This window comes from Homarus americanus, unplaced genomic scaffold (assembly GCF_018991925.1).
Source record: "Homarus americanus isolate GMGI-L3 unplaced genomic scaffold, GMGI_Hamer_2.0 scaffold14467, whole genome shotgun sequence".
Lineage (NCBI taxonomy): Eukaryota > Metazoa > Arthropoda > Malacostraca > Decapoda > Nephropidae > Homarus > Homarus americanus.
This window is the reverse complement of record NW_024733734.1, coordinates 2,942,578-2,964,149: the sequence shown is the minus strand read 5'-3', so window position 1 is coordinate 2,964,149 and position 21,572 is coordinate 2,942,578. Positions and strand designations below refer to the sequence as shown.

The 21,572-nt window shown below is 45.6% G+C and overlaps 1 protein-coding gene across 1 annotated transcript; it reads left to right on the top strand.

Moving 5' to 3' along the window:
• Positions 1-9,430: 9,430 nt before the first annotated feature.
• LOC121869873 lies at positions 9,431-10,126 on the top strand. The gene has a single exon (XM_042371438.1). The coding sequence runs from the start codon at positions 9,431-9,433 to the stop codon at positions 10,124-10,126; it is 696 nt and encodes a 231-aa protein (XP_042227372.1).
• Positions 10,127-21,572: the final 11,446 nt, after the last annotated feature.

Here is a 21,572-nt window from a genome sequence, read left to right as displayed (position 1 = left end):
TCCTCCTCTTCTCACACTATTCTCCTTCCTCCTCTTCTTTTTTCACTTACATCAGGAAAATCTACGAAAACTAATTTATCCTTTCCTTCGAGGTATAGATCATTGAACTTGCATTCGTCCCATTCCTCCTCTTCTTTCAATATTACATCAGGAAAATTATCCTCCTCCAATAATACTCCATCATCAGGTAGCAGCTTACAATTATCGTCTTCGTCGTTGGTATTCTTCTTCTCGTCGTCCTCATCCTCAAATGGTGGTGGTGGTGGTGGTGGTGGTGGTGGTAGGGCTATGTGTTTTTTTCTGTGTTTAATCAGGCTATTCGGCCAATAATATTTTTTAGTACAGAATTCACATTCCAAAGTTTTCTTTGAGCTGTGACGCAACTGGTGATAGCGAAGACTGTTTGGACTACTTAAAACCTTGCCACATATTTTACAGCGAAACTTTGCTTCTTTTTCTTTTATGTGTGTTTTTCTGTGTTTATTAAGGGTAGTCTTATAATGGTTGCTATTCAGGGCTTGTTCGAGAAACTTTTTTTTCTTGGCGTTGTCGAGATAAATCGTCTGCAGTAACCTCCATCTCGTCAATTCGTCCATAATATCCTCGAGGCGGCGAAGTACAAACAGACTACGTAGATCCTGTCTAGACAGACCCTTTTTAAAGGAGTATAAATTCACTATGGAGCAACTCGAAGCATAAAAGGTGATAGACAGACCCTCAGATAGCTCTCATAACGAAAACTGGATTTTAATTCCAATATAGAAATACAGTACAAAGACTGTTCTCAGGCAGCTTCTTTGAACATTCCAATTACCACGCTTAACTTACCAAGGATAAAGAATAATCTATTTCATATTTTAAATATGTTTTCATTTTAATTTTAATATTTGTATACTCTGTTAGTGATTAAATAGTAAATAAAAAATATAGTATAGATTCCATTTCTCCTTTCATCAGAAAACCCTCGATTTTAGGCGGGCGATTTACGTTATAACTCGCATTTTCATATTCAAATTTTTAAAAACACGTTGGGGTTGTGTGGAGAAGCAAGTTCAGAATAAATTATTGTTGCCAAATATGGTGTGTCTTGTACTTCCTCCTTCCTCTTCCTCTTTGAGTTGAGTTGTAGCAGATTTAATTCAGACAAGGGGGGTACATCATTGAACTCGTATTCCCCTCCACATCAAGATGATCTATTTCTCCTTAAGTTTAGGTGGTTGTAGTTTAATTTCATCTTCCTCCTTCTTAATTTCATTTTCCTCCTTCTCCTCTTCCTGTTGTAGTTTACCCTTATTTCTCGGTGGCATTCTCCTTGCGTCCTCGTCCTCTGGTAATAGTGGTTGGGATATGTATGTTCTAGTGCAACCCAGGCTGTGTCGATCCAGGTTATTCTGCCAATAATAATTAGCGTTTACATCTAAATAACCCATTGTGAAGCAACTAGTGATGAAGGTTGTTTGTATTACTTAAAATCTTCTCCGCGCCACATACGTTACAACTGTTACCGGAGGACTCAAGAAGCTGACTACTATTGGCTGTAGAGAAAGGATCTTTAAGTAGGTAGTACAAGTAGCCTCTCTATCACCAGTTGCATCATAGCTCCCCCAAAAATCTTTTTTAATGTAATATTTCTATATTATTGGGTGGGCTAGTAATATGTTAGGGTAGTAATTAACAAGAAATAAAAAAATCCCGAGTCAGGCAAATCCGCCAAAGAAACTCTTCTATAAGGTTGTAGTAACATTGTAGTGGACATTGCCACGCTAAACTTACCAAGGATAAAAAATAATGTATCTTATTTTAAGTAAGTGTTTTAATTTTAATTACAATACAATTTTATCTTCTCCTCCCTCTTTGTTAATAGTTATAAATTGTTATACCGTGTCTACAGTAGAATGAAGAAATATTTCTCACTAATGCGGCCTAATTAAAGGAAATAACCACCTTATTTCTCTTGGTAAAAAAATAATTCTCCTTCTCCCCCTCTTCATAAGTATCCTCTTCCTCCTTCACCTCCTCTTCATAATTATCTTCCATTTTCACCTCTGTATCTATTTCCTTCTCTTCTTCATTATTCTCCTTCCTCTCATAATTATCTTCTATTTTCATCTCTTCGTTGTTGTCTTCTTTAATTTCTATTTCTTCTTTCGAAGCTGAAGCAGAAGCAGATGAGAAATTTAATTTAGTAGTAGGAAAAACACTACCACAAACACTCCTCCTTCTATTAGTTTTCTGTTTAGATTTCTCAATAATAGCTTTCTCGACATTCTGCATTGTTATTGTTGTAAAGAGAGAGTATTAACTGAGGGTGTTGTACGTTAAACTCCCTCCTAATATATATGCTCTAAAGTGATGAGTCATATCCTGCATCTATAAGCTACTTGAAGGAATGACTCCCGTTTATAATTTAAGAAAAGTTATTATTTATAAAATTTATGGATTCGCTTTTCTTAAAAGAAAAGAAATCTGGAAAACCCATCCCAATTAAAATAAATTTTGTGTGTATTGTGTATTTATTAATTTCCATTAATTAAAACTTAACTAATAAATGATCGATCTTGTGTTGTTGGTGGCGGTTGTTGTTGTTGTTGTTGTTGTTGTTGTTGTTGTGGTTGTTGTTGTTGTTGTTGTTGTTGGGGTGGTGGTGGTTGTGGATACATCATATTATTATAATACAGATAGGGATGATATTGAAAATTAGATGAAGATGATGAATTATGAGGGTAAGGTATAGGAGGAAGGAAAGGTGGTGGTGGTGGGGGAGGAGGATACTGATACAATGATTGGGCTGTAGTTATAAATGGTTGTGGTTGTGAAATTTGTAATGGTGGTTGAGGTTGATTGTTATTTTGTAAAGTATGCCAGCGATAATATGCCAAATTGTTATTATTTTCATCATGTGTTTTTCTTTGTATATTGAATAAATTATGAAATCCATCATCAAGAGTATCTTGGAGTTTATTATTTTTATCTGTACTTTCCTGACACTTTTTTTCGTCTGATTCGTCATTATAATTTTTAATATAGTCTTGTATAATTTTTATAATTTGGGTATCTTTTATATCCGCAGTCAAATTCAGAGGTGGACGTAAAGGAAATGTCGGCAAACTTTTAAGTAAACCTGATAACGCTTCTATAATAAGACTCAAATTATCTAAATTTATAGTGTTTAAATCATCAACATCAATTTGGGGTAATCTTATGGGAGGTTCTATAATGTTAGTATAAAAATCTTCTAAATTTATCGGATTTATTGTTTGTTCCTCTCCTATTTTTTGAAAATGAAAAACTTGATCCATTTTTATAATGTATTTTTTTTAAGGAAAAACTGCCAACATAGTGATTTAATGTGCAAAGTCCAAAATTCTGTTGAAAGTGTTATATATATACCCTATTTATGAGTGACGCATCACCGACTTTTGGGGAAAAAATATGCTATTTAGATGTACTTTTCTATTGATTTAGCGAAAAATAAAAGGAATAAGGTTGAATAATGTAAAAAAAACATTTTAAAACCATAATCCAATATATTACATATCCATTTATGAATCCTATATATTACATATCCATTCATAAACAATTTTCGGTTTTTTAAGTTAAACACCCATAATATTGCCGCTTAATACTTAATTGTGCAAACTTTATTATAATTGTCATCGATGTTGCTTATTTATGTTAGATGGCAATGGGGCTGCCGACTAAGACTTAGTGGGTAGTTTTCACTATTTAGTGTGACATATATATATATATATATATATATATATATATATATATATATATATATATATATATATATATATATATATATATATATATATATATATATATATATATATATATATATATATATATATATATATATATATATATATAAACGATCGGAATTGCTGGACATTAAATTTCTCACTTGACTTGCGGTTTATTAAATATTATTTGATGGTAATTGCAGTGGAAGCGCCCGCTTTGGAGAGAAAACCCGAACCAGCACAAGAACACTTAAATTTACTAATAACATGAATTCTCCTTGACCTGTGGAAGGATAGCATCTGTGATTGGGGTGAATGAGACACAATGTAAAATTTAGACACTTATATTCCCTCCAATACTACAGACACAATCAAATAATGGTACACCAACATATGCACACCTCTTAACCTGAATTTAAAACACTACTCTGGGGAATAAAAGTTATACACGATATTGAAATTATTAGAAAGTCAGACAATGCCTCATTAGACAACAATAAATTCAAAGTATTACGAAATGTTGCTGCACACATGAAACAGGCTTTAAGGGCTTTCAACCACTGAGAAAACGGTATAAAAAAATACGAAATTATTAAATCCACCATGAATAGGCCTAAAGGGCACTCAATAAAATAATATTACCCCAACAGATGCACACCTCCTAACCTAACTTAAACACTACTCTGGGGAACAAAGGTTATACCTGAGATTGAAATTATAAAGAAATATTACATGCATTAAAGGAACTAAATCACAGTATCACTTACAGCAGAGGACGAACCTCATCTAAAAAACAGTTCCCTCATTCTCTGGTTTCAATTAGTGACACAAACATTAAAAGACAATACTATCAAAATTATTTAAGAAATATTAACTCCACAGAGCAAGACAACATCAGGAACTGAAAAAATATATTAACTACACACAAAAATATTATCCCTATTATTAAGAAGTTACTGAGTCCACCAATACCCGTGAACCATGCTTCCTAACCTAACACATAGATTCCACCTGCACTCTGTAGTTTTTTAAGGCGCAACCAACAGGCACCAGTAGTTTAAGGCCCAACCAGCCTTTCTCCACCTTGGAAAATGTACCTCTAAGTTCCACTAGACTCCTGGCCCCAGTGTGTAGCCCTGTATTCACTCAGCTGGCTTCACTTTACCCCCAGTACATCCATGTAACGGAAGGGAGTGAGCCAATCAGACCTTGTACAGTTGAGAGAAGCTTTAGCTTCCCGTTAGTAGAAGGTTTTCACTAAGCTGCTTGAAGATTTGTGGTATTGTGAGCCGAGGTAGAGGAGAGCTGATGACCCCAAACGATCGTCACGTCGTTAGTTGGGCACCCAGACAGCTGGTTTCACTCCAACTCTCACCATACTCAACAGGTGGTTCAAACCCAGGTCAGTGGACGGTCATACAGCTCGCTTCACCACTCGTTTCATACCGCCAGTGGACGTTATCATACCGCGTGGGGTCTACAGAACCCTGAAAAAACCCGAGCTGTTAGCTATTGTCTCACATCACTGTTTGTTCCTACAGCCCTATCAAGTTTTGCCTGAGATTGAATAAAACTTACTTGTTAATACTGATGTTAAATAAACGAAGGAATCAGTTCACGCGGTCTGTCTCTCCTGCGTACAGAACAGAGATGGTCCTCTAGCTTGACCTCTCTCACAACTCCCCAAGCCACGTTTGCTCACTGGTTCACGCTTTTCAGGAGTGACTTATTTACCAGACGATTAACAGCTTAGTTAGGATGTACTCAGCATTTTCAGACTGGGAAACGATCTATAATTATTTTCAATTTAATAACCGATATTTAATTTTATGATTCGCGTTCTTATTAACTTGGTAAATTACATTTAATATCTTATAGGCCTAGTTCCAGAAAAACTCACTACGTGCGGGAGCGCTGCCTTCCCTCAGACGACCTTGAAACTCAGTATCGCCAATGGTGCGGCATTTGAAATTACACTGAAATTTCTGAATATTACAATCGACCCCCCTAAAAAAAGACAGCACTTGTTCTAAATACTGCATCTCACCCCTGTAACGTGCTAAACGCAGCATTCCCGTCTTTTCTTCTCCCCTTCTCTCTCCCGCTAACACTCGACCCCCAAAAAAGACAGCACTGTCCTCATGTGCTGAGAGAACAACTAAGAAACCACCTTCAAATCTGCTCCATTCCAACTCGCAGCCAGCAACTCCATTTCTTGCCTAATCCAAATTAAAACCAACCAGAACAAACATGCTCCCCTTTTACCAATGTCAAAATTAATACCAAATCTACATCCTGCATACTCTCCTTTGGCCTGGCCCTTGCACTAGAGAACCAATGTCAAAAACAATACACAGTCCAAAACAAACATGCTCTCCTTTGGCCTGGCCCCTGCAATAGAGAACCAATGTCAAAAACAATACTCAGTCCAAATCAAACATGCTCTCCTTTTGCCTGGCCCTTGAACTAAGAGGAACCAGTGTCAAAACAATACTCAGTCCAAACGAACGCTCTCACGTCTTCAACGATCGACTCAATCCACGCCTCCGAACCTCATGCCGGCAGACTAGCCCTCTGAACATGTACCAGTCCATATTAGTGAGGCCCTGGCCATTACAATCGTACACTCAATCCCGCTCATGACAGCAACTCAATCCCGCTCATGACAACAACCACTACTCAACACACATCTCTGACCTAACCATCTCTCCAATCCCCTCTGCCCGACTCACGACTCCTCCAACTCATCCTCGACAACCTGCATTTTCTCATTTACCTGCACCTCTCTGAACTACTTCTCTTCTGCCACCCCACACCTTCCGCAACTGGCTATGTAGTCCCGCACTGTTTCTCCCATGTCTGGCCAAAACCCTCGCTCCTGCACCAGCGACAGAGTACCATCTCGCCCCTGATGTCCAACCTCGCCTTGGCAGGCTCTAATCAAAGCTTCCTGCAAGTTTGGAGAAAACATTGGCACCTCCCTCCATAGATTCTTTCCTTCGGGTTTTCAATGCCAGACAACCTCTTCTCTTACGATCAAGGAATTCCTAGCTCGGTACATCTTGCGGAAGTCATCATTTTGGAGCTCTACCTGTACCTCGTCCTCCGGCAGCTCTCCCGCCACTCATCTTCGCATTTTTGTAACATGGTTCATGCCTTCTTGCTCCCTACGTAGCCCATCCATTGTCCACAGTTCCTTCCTTCCTGCCCCGTTCTCCTCTACTACGTGCATAGCTTTATACTCTTCTTCGCTATCTTCCTCCTGTTCCGTCGGGATTCTAGATAGAGTATCCGCCACAATGTTGTTTTTCCCCGGCTTGTACTCTATTGTAAAGTTAAACTGCTCGAGATCCGCATTCTACCTACTTTCCACGGCACCTAGCTTAGCCTTCTCTCGGTGACTGAGTGGGTTGTTATCTGTATAGACCGTGAAATGCTTCCCCGCCAAATAATCCCTGAATTTATCTACTAATGCCCACCTGAGTGCTAACATCTATAACTTACGAGAATTATAGTTGTTCATGTTACGTTCTGATTTCCTCAGGCCCCGACTTGCAAAGCACACCGGATGAAACCTGCCGTCCTTCTGCTGGGACAGCACCGCACTTAGCCTACTAAAACTTGCATCTGTCTCTAATATAAACTCCTGAGTGAAATCTGGGCAAGCCAATACCGGTGTCTGCGTCACCCTGTCTTTCAGTTTCTCAAAAGCCTGCTGCTGTTCCTCTCCCCACTCACTATCTACCCGATCCTTAGATTTCCCATGCATCAACGCATGCAGTGGAGCAGCTATTTGGGCAAACCCTTTAACAAATTTCCTATAAAATGATGTGAACCCTACAAAAGACCGCACATCTTTCACCGTCTGAGGGACTGGCCAATCTCTTACTACCCTAATTTTCTTAGGATCAGCTGTGAAGCCTTCAGCTGACATCCTGCAAAATAATTCCCTCAATCTGACTATATGCTGATCTATTGTACTTGAAAACACCATCACATCATCAAGGTATACAAGCAAAGAGGAGAAAATCTTATCCCCTAAAGTCCGCTTCATGTATTTCTGAAAGGTTCCCGGGCTATTTGACAATCCCATAGGCAGTCGCCTGTATTCAAAGTGTCTGAAGCTTGTGCTGAAGGCAGTCTTTGGACGGTCTGAAGGTTTTACTTCTATCTGGTGATTTCCCGCTGCCAGATCAAACGTTGAGAAAAACTGGGCCCTCGTCAGAGATTCTAGAGTTTCATTTATCCTAAGCAGAGGAAACGCATCGCGTACCGTAACCTTATTTAAGTCACGAAAGTCAATGCACAACCTCAGCGTCCCGTCCTTTTTCCTCACTACTAGAATGGCGGCAGAGTACAGACTCTCACTATGCTGAATTACTCCCTGATCTAACAGCTGGCTAATGCGCTGCTTCACCTCTGGTACCTGGTTTGGAGGGATCCTCCGGTATGGCACCCTAACTGGCCTGTCTGTAGTCACTGGGATCTCATGCTGAACCCCAATAGCCTTTCCTATGGGCTGGCCTTCCCCTTCAGAAATATCATAAAAACTCTTCTATTAAACCCCTAACTGCACGTTCTTGTTCCTCATTCATTTTCTCAGTGTGTACTTTGACCTCCGTACGGGCATCCGGTTGAACTGTCCTCACATACACCTCACTGATGTCTGCCTCGACTTCCGTCCCAGAAGTCACTTTCCCAATCCGCCAATTGCCCCTCAAGTTCCTACGACGATCAGACAGATTTGCCACCAACACCTGGGTCATGCCTCTCACCACTCTTACAGCTGTCGGCAACACTATCACACCCTCAGGCATCCAACCTTCATCCTCCATTGTTAGAGGTTCAATCACTACTTCTTTGTTAGCTACCTGGCTTAATGAGGGAACACATACTGACAGCAACCGAGTACTCCGGGGAGGGATGGTTGGGCTTTTCTTCCTCTCCGTCGTACAATACCCCAGGCTGATGGCCTCTATTGCACATAACTACCTAACCTCATGCAAGCAATTTTCCGGCGTTTTTCAGCTGTTTTGCCTCTCTCAAAATACTGTCCCTCTTCCTCTGGTTTTCTACCGTTACATGAATCGGTATCTTATTGTGTTCGTTGGGCTGGCCCAGCCGACTCACCTCCCAATTCATTAGGAACATCGAGAGTGGACCGTCAGAAGGTGGCAGCACATATTCTAAGGTGATTGGACTATGCAAAAAAAGGGTGGACAACTGAGAACAAAATGAAGTCGCTTCGACGGCCGACGCCTGTGAGGAAGCTGTCACGGGGACAGAGACAGCTTTAAGGGTGCTGAACAAGCAGGCGAAGGATCAAACTGCGGCTATCTTGAAATAATTCAAGGTTGAAAAAGAGAAATTGAGAAAAGGGACAGCCGGAATACAGAGCCAACAAAATGTAGTACTCCAAGACGCCAGATCGTGATCGACTACTGATTCCACCAGCAGTCCAGGAAGAGCACGGGAAAAGCAAAGCTTACCACAAATGACCTTGTCTAACGAAGTGAACGATAATGAACAGGGCAGTCACCATCGGATTGAAGGTTTAAATGACAGTAGTCGTCAAGGGTCATTAGGCTCGACCAGGGAGTGCCTAAGTCACCTCAACAGGGGGAGCCTTGACACTACGGGTTCACTTCGTCCAACACGATGACTCGACAATCGCAAGTACTGGCATGGGACACTCGGGAGGGCCATCCTGTATTGAAGGACAAGCTGAACCATGGAATCCAAATTTGACGGAGCTGACAGCCACATATCATTGGCCACAAAACCGTCACCCAACTTGTACGGGGCTTCAATTCCCTATCCCAACGTTTACAGGACGGAGCCGAACCAAATACTGGGACTTTATTCACGCGTTCAATCGGTACTTATGCAACACATCGATGCCGGAATTGCACAAACAACATACTCTCTTACAAGCCTGCACCGGTGAAGACTTGAAGATGGCATTGGAATCCTGTGAAAGATTGGGGCCTGAAAGAGGCTACGAGAGAGTGTTGGCCCTACTCACAGAGAGGTTCAGGATTGAAAGGGCATACGCGGAGGAATGGATAATGGCTCTACAGGAGAGACCACCCATAAGCACTGGCGATGGAAACGGACTGAGGAAGCTGGCAGATGCATTGTGGGGCTGTATAAGTTACCTAGAGAATTGGGACATGTTAAGTAAGCTGGAATCGTGGACCTGCATTCGAAATATAGTAGTGAGGCTGCCAGGTACTCTACAAGAACAGTGTGCAGACAAATCACACTCGTATAACGAAAACCATGGATCGTATCCTGGGATCCGTTGGCTAAGAGAATTCGTGCAGAAACAAGTGGGCAGGACACATAGCACACTCTTCAAGGGCAGAGGCGAGCAGTAATGAGAGGAGGAAGGGACAACCTCCCAAACCTTACCAGGACAGGTCGGCAAGCAGACAAGCCATAAGTCTAGCAGTTACCACCGACAGAAGAACGGCTGTAAAGACTGAAGGCGTATATGAAACGTATCCCCTTTGCTCAGGGCCTCACAGCTTACCCATGTGTAAGGAGTTTCGAAACTTGGACATACCTGCGCGACGTGAAACTGCAAGAAATCTACTTGGTTGTTACCTGTGTCTGAAAAATACTCACTTGGTGCACGAGTGTAAGACTGAGCCTCGGTGTTGTGGTGTTGTGTCGCTTCCTTTTAATTGTTTGCTTCCATTAATTGTTTGACTCCATTAACTGTTTACTACATTAAGTGTTTGACTCCCGTAATTGTTATTTAATGTTTGTTGAGTGGTGTTAGAGTTTTGTTATATTTTTTATAGTAAAGAGATATCCATCTCAAACGGTTGTTTGTTATTCCTCAGAAAACCATGGTCCTTGACTTTCCTTTATTAAGATCCTGATTAGTCTGGTAAGGGATTTCTATCCATAAGTCCCAGGCCCTTACAGTGGACTAATCAGAGTAGATGGGCAAATTAAGTCCCAGGCCCTTTACAAGTGGCGACCTTGCCAGGATTGTCTCTGACCTTTGGTTTCTGAGGGCTAACATTCGTTCCGGTGTTTGTTGTAAGTCGCCGTGTGCGTGCCGCTTGCTGTCTGTGGCCCGGAAGTAAGTGTTGTTCATTGATTATCCCTTCCTTCTGTGTGCTAATATTGTGGCTCTCCCTTGTACTTGGGGAAGTTAATTAGTGTTGGTTGGGGTGTACTGTGGATGCTGTCATAGCGTTTTTGTTGTTGTTTCACCTGGTGCGTTTTTTTCCCCTGAAGTGATTCAGCTGGGCTGGGTACGGAACAAGGTTCCCTCCAGTCGGATCAAATCATTTATTGGTTTGATTGAGCCACTAGGTAAGTTACCTTTGGCTATTTGCGGGGTAAGTTGTGTATTTTTCTTCTTGCTCTTGGCCTTTCGGATCATTATTGCATAGATATGTAAATACCAAGATATGTGAACACGCCTGACGGCAAGACTCTGTTACCATTCATTGCACCATTTATTCACATGTCTGTATTACTACATATTATTATAGCATATCTGATATCTATGCTTATGTCTAATGCCTATGTTCACTTACTATGTCCCGATGTACTATGTCTGTACTGCGGTAGTCAAGTAACTAGAGGACCTCATTTATTGTCCTAGTAATGTCTAGCAACTCTCCTTGCCTAGCTAGCTAACTTCCCTCAGATCGGCTTCAGCCTGGCTACGACACGGAGTCCTTTTTGCTTGTCCCTGTTGGTTATCCTGCCAAGTCTTGTACTACTTATTGAATATATCTACTGCTCGTGCATCTGGAGTTTGAAGAACCTTGTCTAGGATATACATCCCACCACATGGCGCAGTTGAGTAGCTCCAACACGACAGTTTACAAGTCTCAAGAGCCGGCCTCGTCTGTTTCCCGCCCAGAAGATGTACTCTACAGTGCCCCTGGATTTAAAGTGCTTTGTGACCTTGTGAAGTGCAGTGCCTTTGATGTCTGTTTTGCTATGTTTCTGGGGCCCTACAGGTAGCAGAAACCCTTTCAGCCCAGTTTCCAAGACAGCACTTCAGGCATACATCCTCCGTCTGCGCTGGCCCGCAAGCCACTGCCACTGTCTGCCCCCCTCGACTGAGTCATCACCGACATCTCGCCCGGGCGCGCGGAGGAATACAGAGACCAGTATCACCGCCGCCAGCCGTCTCCACCCAACTTCACAAATATTACAGTCAATACTCTTTTACTTGCCCGCCAGTTCCTGCACTTAGGCAAGTACATTGACGAAAACATAGCACTTCACCTTATTCTCCTTGTCTTTCCCATCGCAACCATACCAAACACGAGATGTCCGACTACGACGATTTGCTGGGGAATTCAAATGAGGATTATGAGGAAGACGAAGCCTCACCGACCCTCCCACCCCCCCTCACGCCTCACACGCCGGGCGCGCCAAATTCAAAGGATGGGAGCCAGGATATACGACCGTTAATTCACTTTCTACAAGTTTCCCAAGAGAAGGAAGTCCAAAGACGTCAATTAGAGGAGGAAAAACGACGTCAAGAGGAATTGTCAAGACAGTCAGAGGAATCAGCTTACCGTCTTCAACTCCAACAACAACACCAAGCTGATAACCGCAAATTCCTGGAACTATTGGAATTGCTGGCAACGAGGACGACTTCACCAGCTGCCACAACCAATTCGCCAGCTACAGCCTCTCCATCTACCCTTCAGACAACGCCTCCTCACACGTCACCTATCCCTCTTGGGTATGCCTCAGTGCCTTCTCAACCACCTGCTCCAGTCTCAACTCTCGTCGACCTCTCCGTGCCTCCTCCATTACCTGCCGTCTCGAGTACACCCCTGCACAGCAAGTCTTCAGTTTCCAGCCCCCCACCTCTTCAATCTGATGCAACATATCAAGTATACCGTCAATGGCGACGTCGTTTCGAAGACTTTGCTGTTATGTCTGACCTCAACCGAATGCCCCCTCATAAACAACTCATCCAATTAAGATCGTGCATTTCCCTCGATGTTCAACGCCTCCTAGAGCACACGCTAGCCATTCCCCCTGACTCCCCCATGTCAGTGACAGAGGTTTTAAACGCCTTGCAGAGTCATTTCCGTGGCCTCCGCAATGAAGCTTTGCGTCGTAGGGAACTGCTATCCTGCAAACAAGCTTCTGGGGAATCATTCTCAGACTTCTACGCACGACTTAAGGACCTAGCAGCCGAGGTGGACCTATGTACAGGCGATCCTGTAACCTGTGCTGAGATCCAGCTCAAGATGATCTTGCTGATGGGTGTACGTAACGAGGACCTGCTTCAGAAACTCCTCACCCTCGACGCCGCCTCTTCCCTCACCGACTTCGTCACCTGTTGCAGGTCGTATGAGGCCACAAGAGAGGCTGCCTCAGCTATACACTCATCGCCGTCTCAAGTTCACGCCGCCTCCACCTACAAGAGGAATCAACGCCAGATGCAGACGGCGTCCTCTCCACAGCCCCCGTCACAGTCACCAGTTTCTTCTCCCAAATCCTGCAGAAACTGTCAGCGCCAGCACGGTACAGGAAAGTGCCCTGCGGATGATTGTAAATGTCGAAACTGCGTTTTCAAGGCCATTGGCCCCGCACAACTCGATGTCCTGCCAACAAGGTCTCATGCAACGCTTGCAACAAGCAAGGACACTTCGCCAAGTGTTGCAGGTCCACCAAGAAGCCTCCATCTCCAGGTCAAAACGTCTCTTCACAGCCCGACAGAACGTCCACACCACCGTCTCCCAAGAACAACAAAGGATGCCGACGCGTGGATGATGCCTCTAGTGACAGGTCCCCCAAGCCCGTCAATGTTCGTCTGTCCTACGGTGCCAACTCTTCCAACCTCCTGATGATACCTGACACGGGCGCGGGCATCACGGTGATTGGACCAACACACCTGGACGCCCTCAACATTCCCAGGAGTAACCTGTCACCCACAGCCATGAACGACGTGCTCACAGCGGACGGGTCCCCGATGTCTCCAGCTTTGGGTTGCTTCAAGGCAACATTGCAGCTCGGTCCCAAGTCTTGCCTTGCCACAGTCCACGTCCATGAGGGCATCCAAACCCCTCTCTTGTCATGTGGCCATTGTCAGGACTTGGCCATCGTCTCATCCGAGTTCCCAAAGCCCATCCTCGCCGTGACACACCTCAACAGGTGTGCAGAGATACCTGTTTCAGCCATGACCACACTTGCTGCCGCCCGGGAGTTTTTTCTTCGTCAGTTCAGCGACGTCCTTGTCTCCAAGTCCGACCTCCAGAAGACGCCGCTCAAGAAGATGACAGGCCCCCCGATGAGAATCCACCTCAAGCCTGGCGCGACCCCTTTCGCCACCCACACACCCAGACCTATCCCCTTTGCCCTATGGGACAAGGTGAAGGCGGAGCTCGATTCTCTGGTGCAGCAGGGGATCATCAGACACGCCGGTGAGGAGCCCTCCGAGTGGTGTCACCCTATGGTCTTGGCACCCAAGCCTGTAGGTGTTCGCATCACAGTGGACCTCACCCATCTCAACTCGCAGGTCTCCCGTCCCGCCCATCCATCGCCTACGCCCATTCAAGCAGTCCGCAGCGTCACCCCGTCTGCAAAGTTCTTTACCACGGCGGATGCACTACATGGGTACTGGCAAGTCGACCTGGCGGAAGAAGATCGCCACCTCACTACATTCATCACGTCCCACGGCCGCTTCCAACACTGCCGCGGACCCATGGGCTTCGCAGCAACGGGGGATGCGTACTGCCTCCGTGGGGATATGGCTCTGCAGGGTGTCACCAACTGCGTGAAGGTCGTAGATGACATCCTGCTCTTCGACGATGATCTCCCGGCCCACTTGAACCGAGTTCATCTGATGCTCACAAGATGTCGTGCCCATGGTATCACCATGAACAAAGATAAATTTGTGGTCGCCGCCTCCCAAGTTAACTACTGCGGCTACAACATCTCGCCAGAGGGGATCTCAGCTGATGAGGAGAAGGTCAAGGCCATCAGGGACTTCCCTACTCCAGCGAACCTGACCGACCTTCGCTCGTTTATGGGCCTGGTAAATCAGCTGGCCGACTTCTCCCCTAAAATCGCCACATCAGCCCAACCTCTACGCCCCCTCATGAGCCCCAAGCGCTCTTTCCTCTGGACTCCTGACCACGACCTAGCGTTCAGGAATGTTAAGAAGGCGTTGCTGTCACCACCAGTCTTGGCACCCTTCGACCCGTCCTTACCAGTGGTCCTCCAGACCGACGCCTCCCGTCTATACGGCCTCGGATATGCCCTCCTTCAAGATCACGGCCAGGGTAAACTGCGCTTAGTTCAGTGTGGCTCCAGGTTTTTGACCGACACGGAGACCAGATACGCCACCATCGAACTAGAGATGCTGGCAGTCGCCTGGGCTATGGCCAAGTGCCGCCTTTACCTGTTCGGCCTTGGGCATTTCACCCTCATGACGGACCATCGCCCGCTCATACCCATCCTCAATCACTACACGTTGGACACCATCGAAAATCCTCGCCTCCAACGTCTCAAAGAGAAGACCGCCCCCTACGTCTTTACAGCTGTGTGGCGTGCCGGTAAGCTTCTGTGCATACCAGACGCCCTCTCCCGAGCCCCTGTTAGTCGCCCCACACCTGAAGATGAAGTCGACTGTACCACGGCCGCGGCTCACGTTCGGTCATTAGTGACACACACAGCCACTTCTCTTGCTGACAAGACGACGACGACGCCCTCCATCGAAGACAATAGGACTCTCCAGGAGCTTCGCATCGCCGCCGCTCAAGACCCGGCATACGTCCAACTCCTCGACTACGTCTCCGCTGGATTCCCCACCAACCGCTACGACATTCACGCCTCCGCCCTCCCCTTCTAGAAGCTAAGGGATAGCCTCTATGCGGATGGAGAGCTGGTGTTGTACTGCCCCAGGATCGTCGTTCCCGCTGCCCTCCGCCGGCGCACCTTGTCCCGCCTCCATGACAGCCACCGCGGTGTTGAAGCCACCAGGCGCAGAGCCCGTCAGACCGTCTTCTGGCCTGGTATTGACGCCGATATTAAGAGCATGCTGGAGGCCTGTGAGCCTTGCCAGCAACTCCAGCCCAGCCAGCAACAAGAGCCGTACCTGTGCAATGACCTCCCGAAGCAGCCCTTTGAGTCCGTGTCCGCCGACTTCTTTCATGTGGCAGGAAAGTCTTTCCTGGTGGTCGCCGACAGGCTCTCTGGATGGCCCGTGGTGGTTCCCTGTGATCAGGACACCACCTCTTCCAGGGTCATACGGATGTTCTGTTGCTTCTTCCGGGAAGTCGGAGTGCCTCTCCCCCTCCGAACCGACGGTGGGCCCCCGTTCAATAGCCACGAGTTCAAGAGCTTCGCCGAACGCTGGGGCGTCCACCACATCGTCACCTCCCCTCATTACCCGCAGGCGAATGGCCACGCCGAGGCAGCGGTAAAGTCCGTAAAATACCTCATCCTCAAGACAGCACCGACGGGGAACCTGGACTGCGAGGAGTTCGACAGGGGCCTACTGGAACTCCGTAACACCCCTACCCCTGCCGGACGCTCTCCTGCCCAGGTGTTGTATGGCCGCCCCCTCCTTACTTGTGTGCCTGCCCACCCCCAGTCCTTCTTAGATGAATGGCAGATCAAGGCGGACGAGTGTGACCGCCGTGAGGCTGCCCGGATGGCCCAAGTGACAAGCCAGTATGACGCCCACGCCCGCCCCCTTCCCAGGTTGACTGTTGGCCAGCAAGTACGAATCTAGGACCCGACGTCACACCGCTGGGACAAGGTCGGGGTCGTCATGGGCCGTCGCGAGTCCCGTTCGTACCAAGTCCGTTTCCCCAGTGGTCGTGTGTGGTGGCGAAACAGACGCCATCTCCGCCCAGTGCCATCCTCTAGTGACGAACCTTCCTCCCCGTCCCCTGTGCCCCCTTTCCCAGACCAGGAACGAAGGTCGTCAGTTGATCCTCCCATTGTCCCTCACCGCTCCCCCCGACTCATGGAAAAAGAGTCCGTAGCCGCTCGAGATTGCACTACGAGCGTAAAGGGGGAGGGAGGTGTATAGATATGTAAATACCAAGATATGTGAACACGCCTGACGGCAAGACTCTGTTATCATTCATTGCACCATTTATTCACATGTCTGTATTACTACATATTATTATAGCATGTCTGATATCTATGCTTATGTCTAATGCCTATGTTCACTTACTATGTCCCGATGTACTATGTCTGTACCGCGCTAGTCAAGTAACTAGAGGACCTCATTTATTGTCCTAGTAACTCTCCTTGCCTAGCTAGCTAACTTCCCTCAGATCGGCTTCGGCCTGGCTACGACACGGAGTCCTTTTTGCTTGTCCCTGTTTTTCTGTACCTGTTGGTTATCCTGCCAAGTCTTGTACTACTTATTGAATATATCTACTGCTCGTGCATCTGGAGTTTGAAGAACCTTGTCTAGGATATACATCCCACCACAATTATGTATAAATTTGAGGAGTTGAAAGGTCAAGCGGTGGCCCTGGGTCTGAAAGGTACTGAGGTTGGTCAGCATGTGGTCAACCAATAGAATGCCGAGAGAGAGGGACGTCTGAAAGCGAGAGAGGAACTTCAGAAAAAGGGAGAGTTGGAGGAACGTCAGAGAGAAAGAGAGTTGGAGGAACGTCAGAGAGAAAGAGAAAGAGAGTTCGAACTAGCTAAGTTGCAGGCAGAAAAGGACCTACAACTAGCTAGGATTAATGATTCAAGTAGACCAGAATCCTCCGGCCATATACAAGACAATGTGGTAAAACCCAGCTTGCCTGTGTACCGTGAAGGAAAAGACATCGCCTCCTACCTTGTTAGGCTTGAACGGGTAGCTGAGCTGCTTGGTGTAGACCCAGATAGCTATGCTGTAAGGTTGGGTAGCCTACTGAGTGGTAAGCCGGTAGAGATTTACACGTCCCTGTCTGCCGACATCACCAGAGAATACTTCTTGTTGAAGCAAGCTCTCTTGCGAGGATTTAACAAGACTTCTGACGGTTATCGTGTTGACTTCCGCAGAACGTAGATTAGAGCAGGAGAAACGTACCAGTAGTTTTCGATTCACCTGGGTCGATTGTTTCAACAATGGCTGGAGACATCAGGGGTTGAAGAAACCTTTGAGTCTCTCTCTAACTTCATGATATTAGATCAGTTTTTGTCTTCTCTACCTCCAGACTTGAGAATTTTCATCAAAGAACACCAGCCGGCGACGCTTGGAGAAGCAGTACATTTTGCCGACAACTGGGCGTCTGCTCGCAACGCCTACCCTAAGTCTTCCCCTCCTGTAGTGTAGATTGCGAAGCCTCCGTCGTCTTGGGAACCAACCCCAGGAGTACATAGGAGTAGCTCACCAGCCGTGCAGTGTCACAGCTGCGGAGAAGAAAGGCACATTCATTCTCGCTGTCCTAGGAATCCCCTCGCCTTCAAGACTGCTAACACTCATCAGCCCAGGCACAAGGTCGGATTCTGTTTGGAAGGCAGGAGCTGCCCCAGTTATTGCGTCAGGGGAACAATAAATGGGTCTAGGGCATCTACTTTCATCAAGGACACTGGTTGCTCGTGCATTATTGTCTCTGAGGAAGCTTTGCCTGACGCTGACATCTCCAGCTGCCCGAATGTTAGTGTTGCCGATTATTTAGTTCGTGTTGACCAGTTAACTATTGTTAGGTGCTACCTGCGTTGCCCCTATTTCACTGGCCTGGTCTAATGTGGTAAGAGCTCCCATTAAATTTGCTAGTGTCCTCATTGGTAATGTTCTCGGTGTTTGTGACCCTAACAACCCGGAATCATTAAAACTCTCCTCGCCACCAGCACCAGTCTCCTCACCACCAACACCAGTCTCCTCGCCACCAGCACCGGTCCCCACGCCACCTGACGACGACTCGCCACCTGCCGACGTCTCCTCGCCACCCTCACACGCCATCACACCTCCAGCAAGGGTCCAAGCTGTGGAGAAAAGGTCGGCGAAGGTGAAACGACCGCATCCCCTGATTCTTCCGAATTTGTTGCCGCTGACTGTGACTCCCAGGGAGTTCGCCAAGCTTCAAGACTCGTGTGCCACTCTGAAGCAGGTAAGGGAGAAGGTGACTTCTGGGGAGGAGGATCAGGTGAGAGATGGGTCGGTTTTTAAGTTTGTTTCTATTAATGGGGTGTTACACAGGTCTTGTGTTTCATCCAAGCGACCAGCCAAAGTAGGTCGGTTTTTACTTGTTGTCCCTGCTGTTTGTCGTAGTAACATTCTCTCTGTAACTCACAAGAGCTCTCTAGCAAGTCACTGTTCTTGTAGGAAAACTTATAGGAAGGTTGCTGATCAGTTTTACTGGCCAGGTATGATGGCGGATATTAAAGCTTTTTGTAGGAGTTATGATCAGTGCCCAAGTAAGTCCGCCATGGGTAGAGTCCGTTCTGTTCCACTTGAACCCTTACCCGTCATTGCAGAACCATCTTCTCGGGTAGTGTAACCTGCCTGAGCGCTCGGGAACTCTCATAGCTTGAGGCATATGTTCACGCCTACATTTCACACAAGCTATAAACTTGTTAATTGTGCTTATTATATTATTATTGTTCTTAGTTACTTAGGTTAATTGTATGTTTATGTATGTTATTAATATGCACCATTGTGTTACTCTGTTAAGTTCAAATCAAGAGTAGTATTAATAAATTATATAAATTATCTAGCAAATGTTCTGGATCACGTGATATGAGACGCGCTCCTCGGCGTGCCCCACGCCTCCCCACGCCTCCCCAGTAGCGAAAAACCGTGGCATAGGGTAGACGTGTCTATTCGTTCTCTAGCCTTGACCCTTGTCTAGTGCCTTGTCCAGTCTTCTGCAATGCCCTAGGGGTATCTGGTATTAGTGACAAGTTTAGTTAGGCCTAGGAAGGGATCCTGGTGGTAAGGAATCTCCTGTTTGGTAGGAAATAATCAATTTGTAGTGATTGTTGTATATATATATATTTCGTATGTCTGTGTAATATAGTAATGTTAAGTAATATTAGTTTGGTCTAACTCCTTACGGCTATTTTCGCCCTTCCGGCATCACTCTTATTTTATGATACAATTACTTATTTCCTTAAATTCATGTTTGCTAGTCATTACTCCCTTTAGAACATAAATTGAATTAATTAATTATCTTCCCTTTTGTGATTCACTTATTTCAACTTGTTCATACATATTCAAGTACATTTAGTTGAGTAGGTTTTTGTGGGGATAATTATTGTCGTGTTCCCTATTTGTTCCTTTATTTGTTAATAACTTGGGGTAGGTTTCACTCCCCAGGTATAAAGGGTAGTGGGATCGCGACAGGTAGCCATAGATTTTGTTGGACCGTTCCCACCCCCTTCCTCTAAGAAGCCTTAAATTACACCAAGCTAATTTGTAAAGGAAATATAATTGCAGGACCCACATTGCCCGTGTCCTTGACGACATTCCCAAGCTGGAGTTAGTCGAGGCACTACCCTGCAAGAGTTCCTGTGAGGTTCGGGCGCCAGACCCCGATGATCTCGGTTGCCAGTTGCTGCTAACACCTGACGAGATAGAAGAATCCTCTACGACTGGAAATAGGCCCAAACTTAAACCTGGACTGAAGTGGATCCCACGTGCAGATCCTTGATACGTTTTGGACATCAAGTTCCACCTATTCTTTTATGTGACCCTTCTTTATTTTGATACGTGTATTTAAACATTTATTGTAAGATGATTATGCTTTGTGTACTCATCTTAAGTTTTAATCTACATTACAGTAGATTTTTGTTGGGGGAGCTGTGTAAGGGCAGAAACGATCTTCCTGCTAGTTACTGCTGCTAACTCTCTCGTTTGCTGGTGCGACCAACACTTGAGGGGGTTGGACAGAGGTGAGAACGGCAGCGGCTACCTGTATCACAGGCAGATCCTATTTTGCCATGAGTGCAGTCACTACCCCCCCATTGTTCGTCAAATTCTGGCTGTGATCTCATCATAGGTCCTGGACTCGTGGGCTGTTTTCCCAGACCTTCACAATTCGTCTGTTAATCTCTGGACACCTACCCAAAACCACTACCACAGCCGCCAGCTCCTCTCCACCGTCTGTGCCCCGGTGTTTCTGTGTTTCGTCTACTGTATCAAGACATCGGCCGCTGTCGCTAGAGTGAGGAAGCCTGTCTGGACCACCCCCTGGGCCCCTGCCGTAGGAAATATCTGTCCATTGTTTGATTCTTTTGTTGTTTGATTCCTTTAATTGCTGACTCCCTTTTATTGTTTGATTCTATCAGTTGTTGATTCCCATTAATTGTTTGATTCCATTAATTGCTGACTCCCATTAATTGTTTGCTCCCATTAATTGTTTGCTCCCATTAATTGTTTGCTTCCATTAATTGTTTGACTCCATTAACTGTTTACTGCATTAAGTGTTTAACTCCCATAATTGTTATTTGATGTTTGTTGAGTGGTGTCAGAGTTTTGTTATATTTTTTATAGTAAAGAGATGTCAATCTCAAACGGTTGTTTGTTATTCCTCCGAAAACCATGGTCCTTGACTTTCCTTTATTAAGATCCTGATTAGTCTGGTAAGGGATTTCTATCCATAAGTCCCAGGCCTTTACAATGGACTAATCAGAGTAGATGGGCAAATTAAGAGAGCACCTATTAGCCTTGTATTCCATCTTCCTTCCTTACAAGCATCACGTCACTGAAATTATGGTACGATATGTACAGTCAGCCAAAGATGCACCGGCCCCACCCTGAGTCTCGTGCTCGCAATTTTACCTGGCAATACTTCAAGAAAGAAAGGAAGGCTGTATATAATGGTGATTGTGATTGGTGGATTTATTCTCGGCAGTATCGCTGTCAGGATG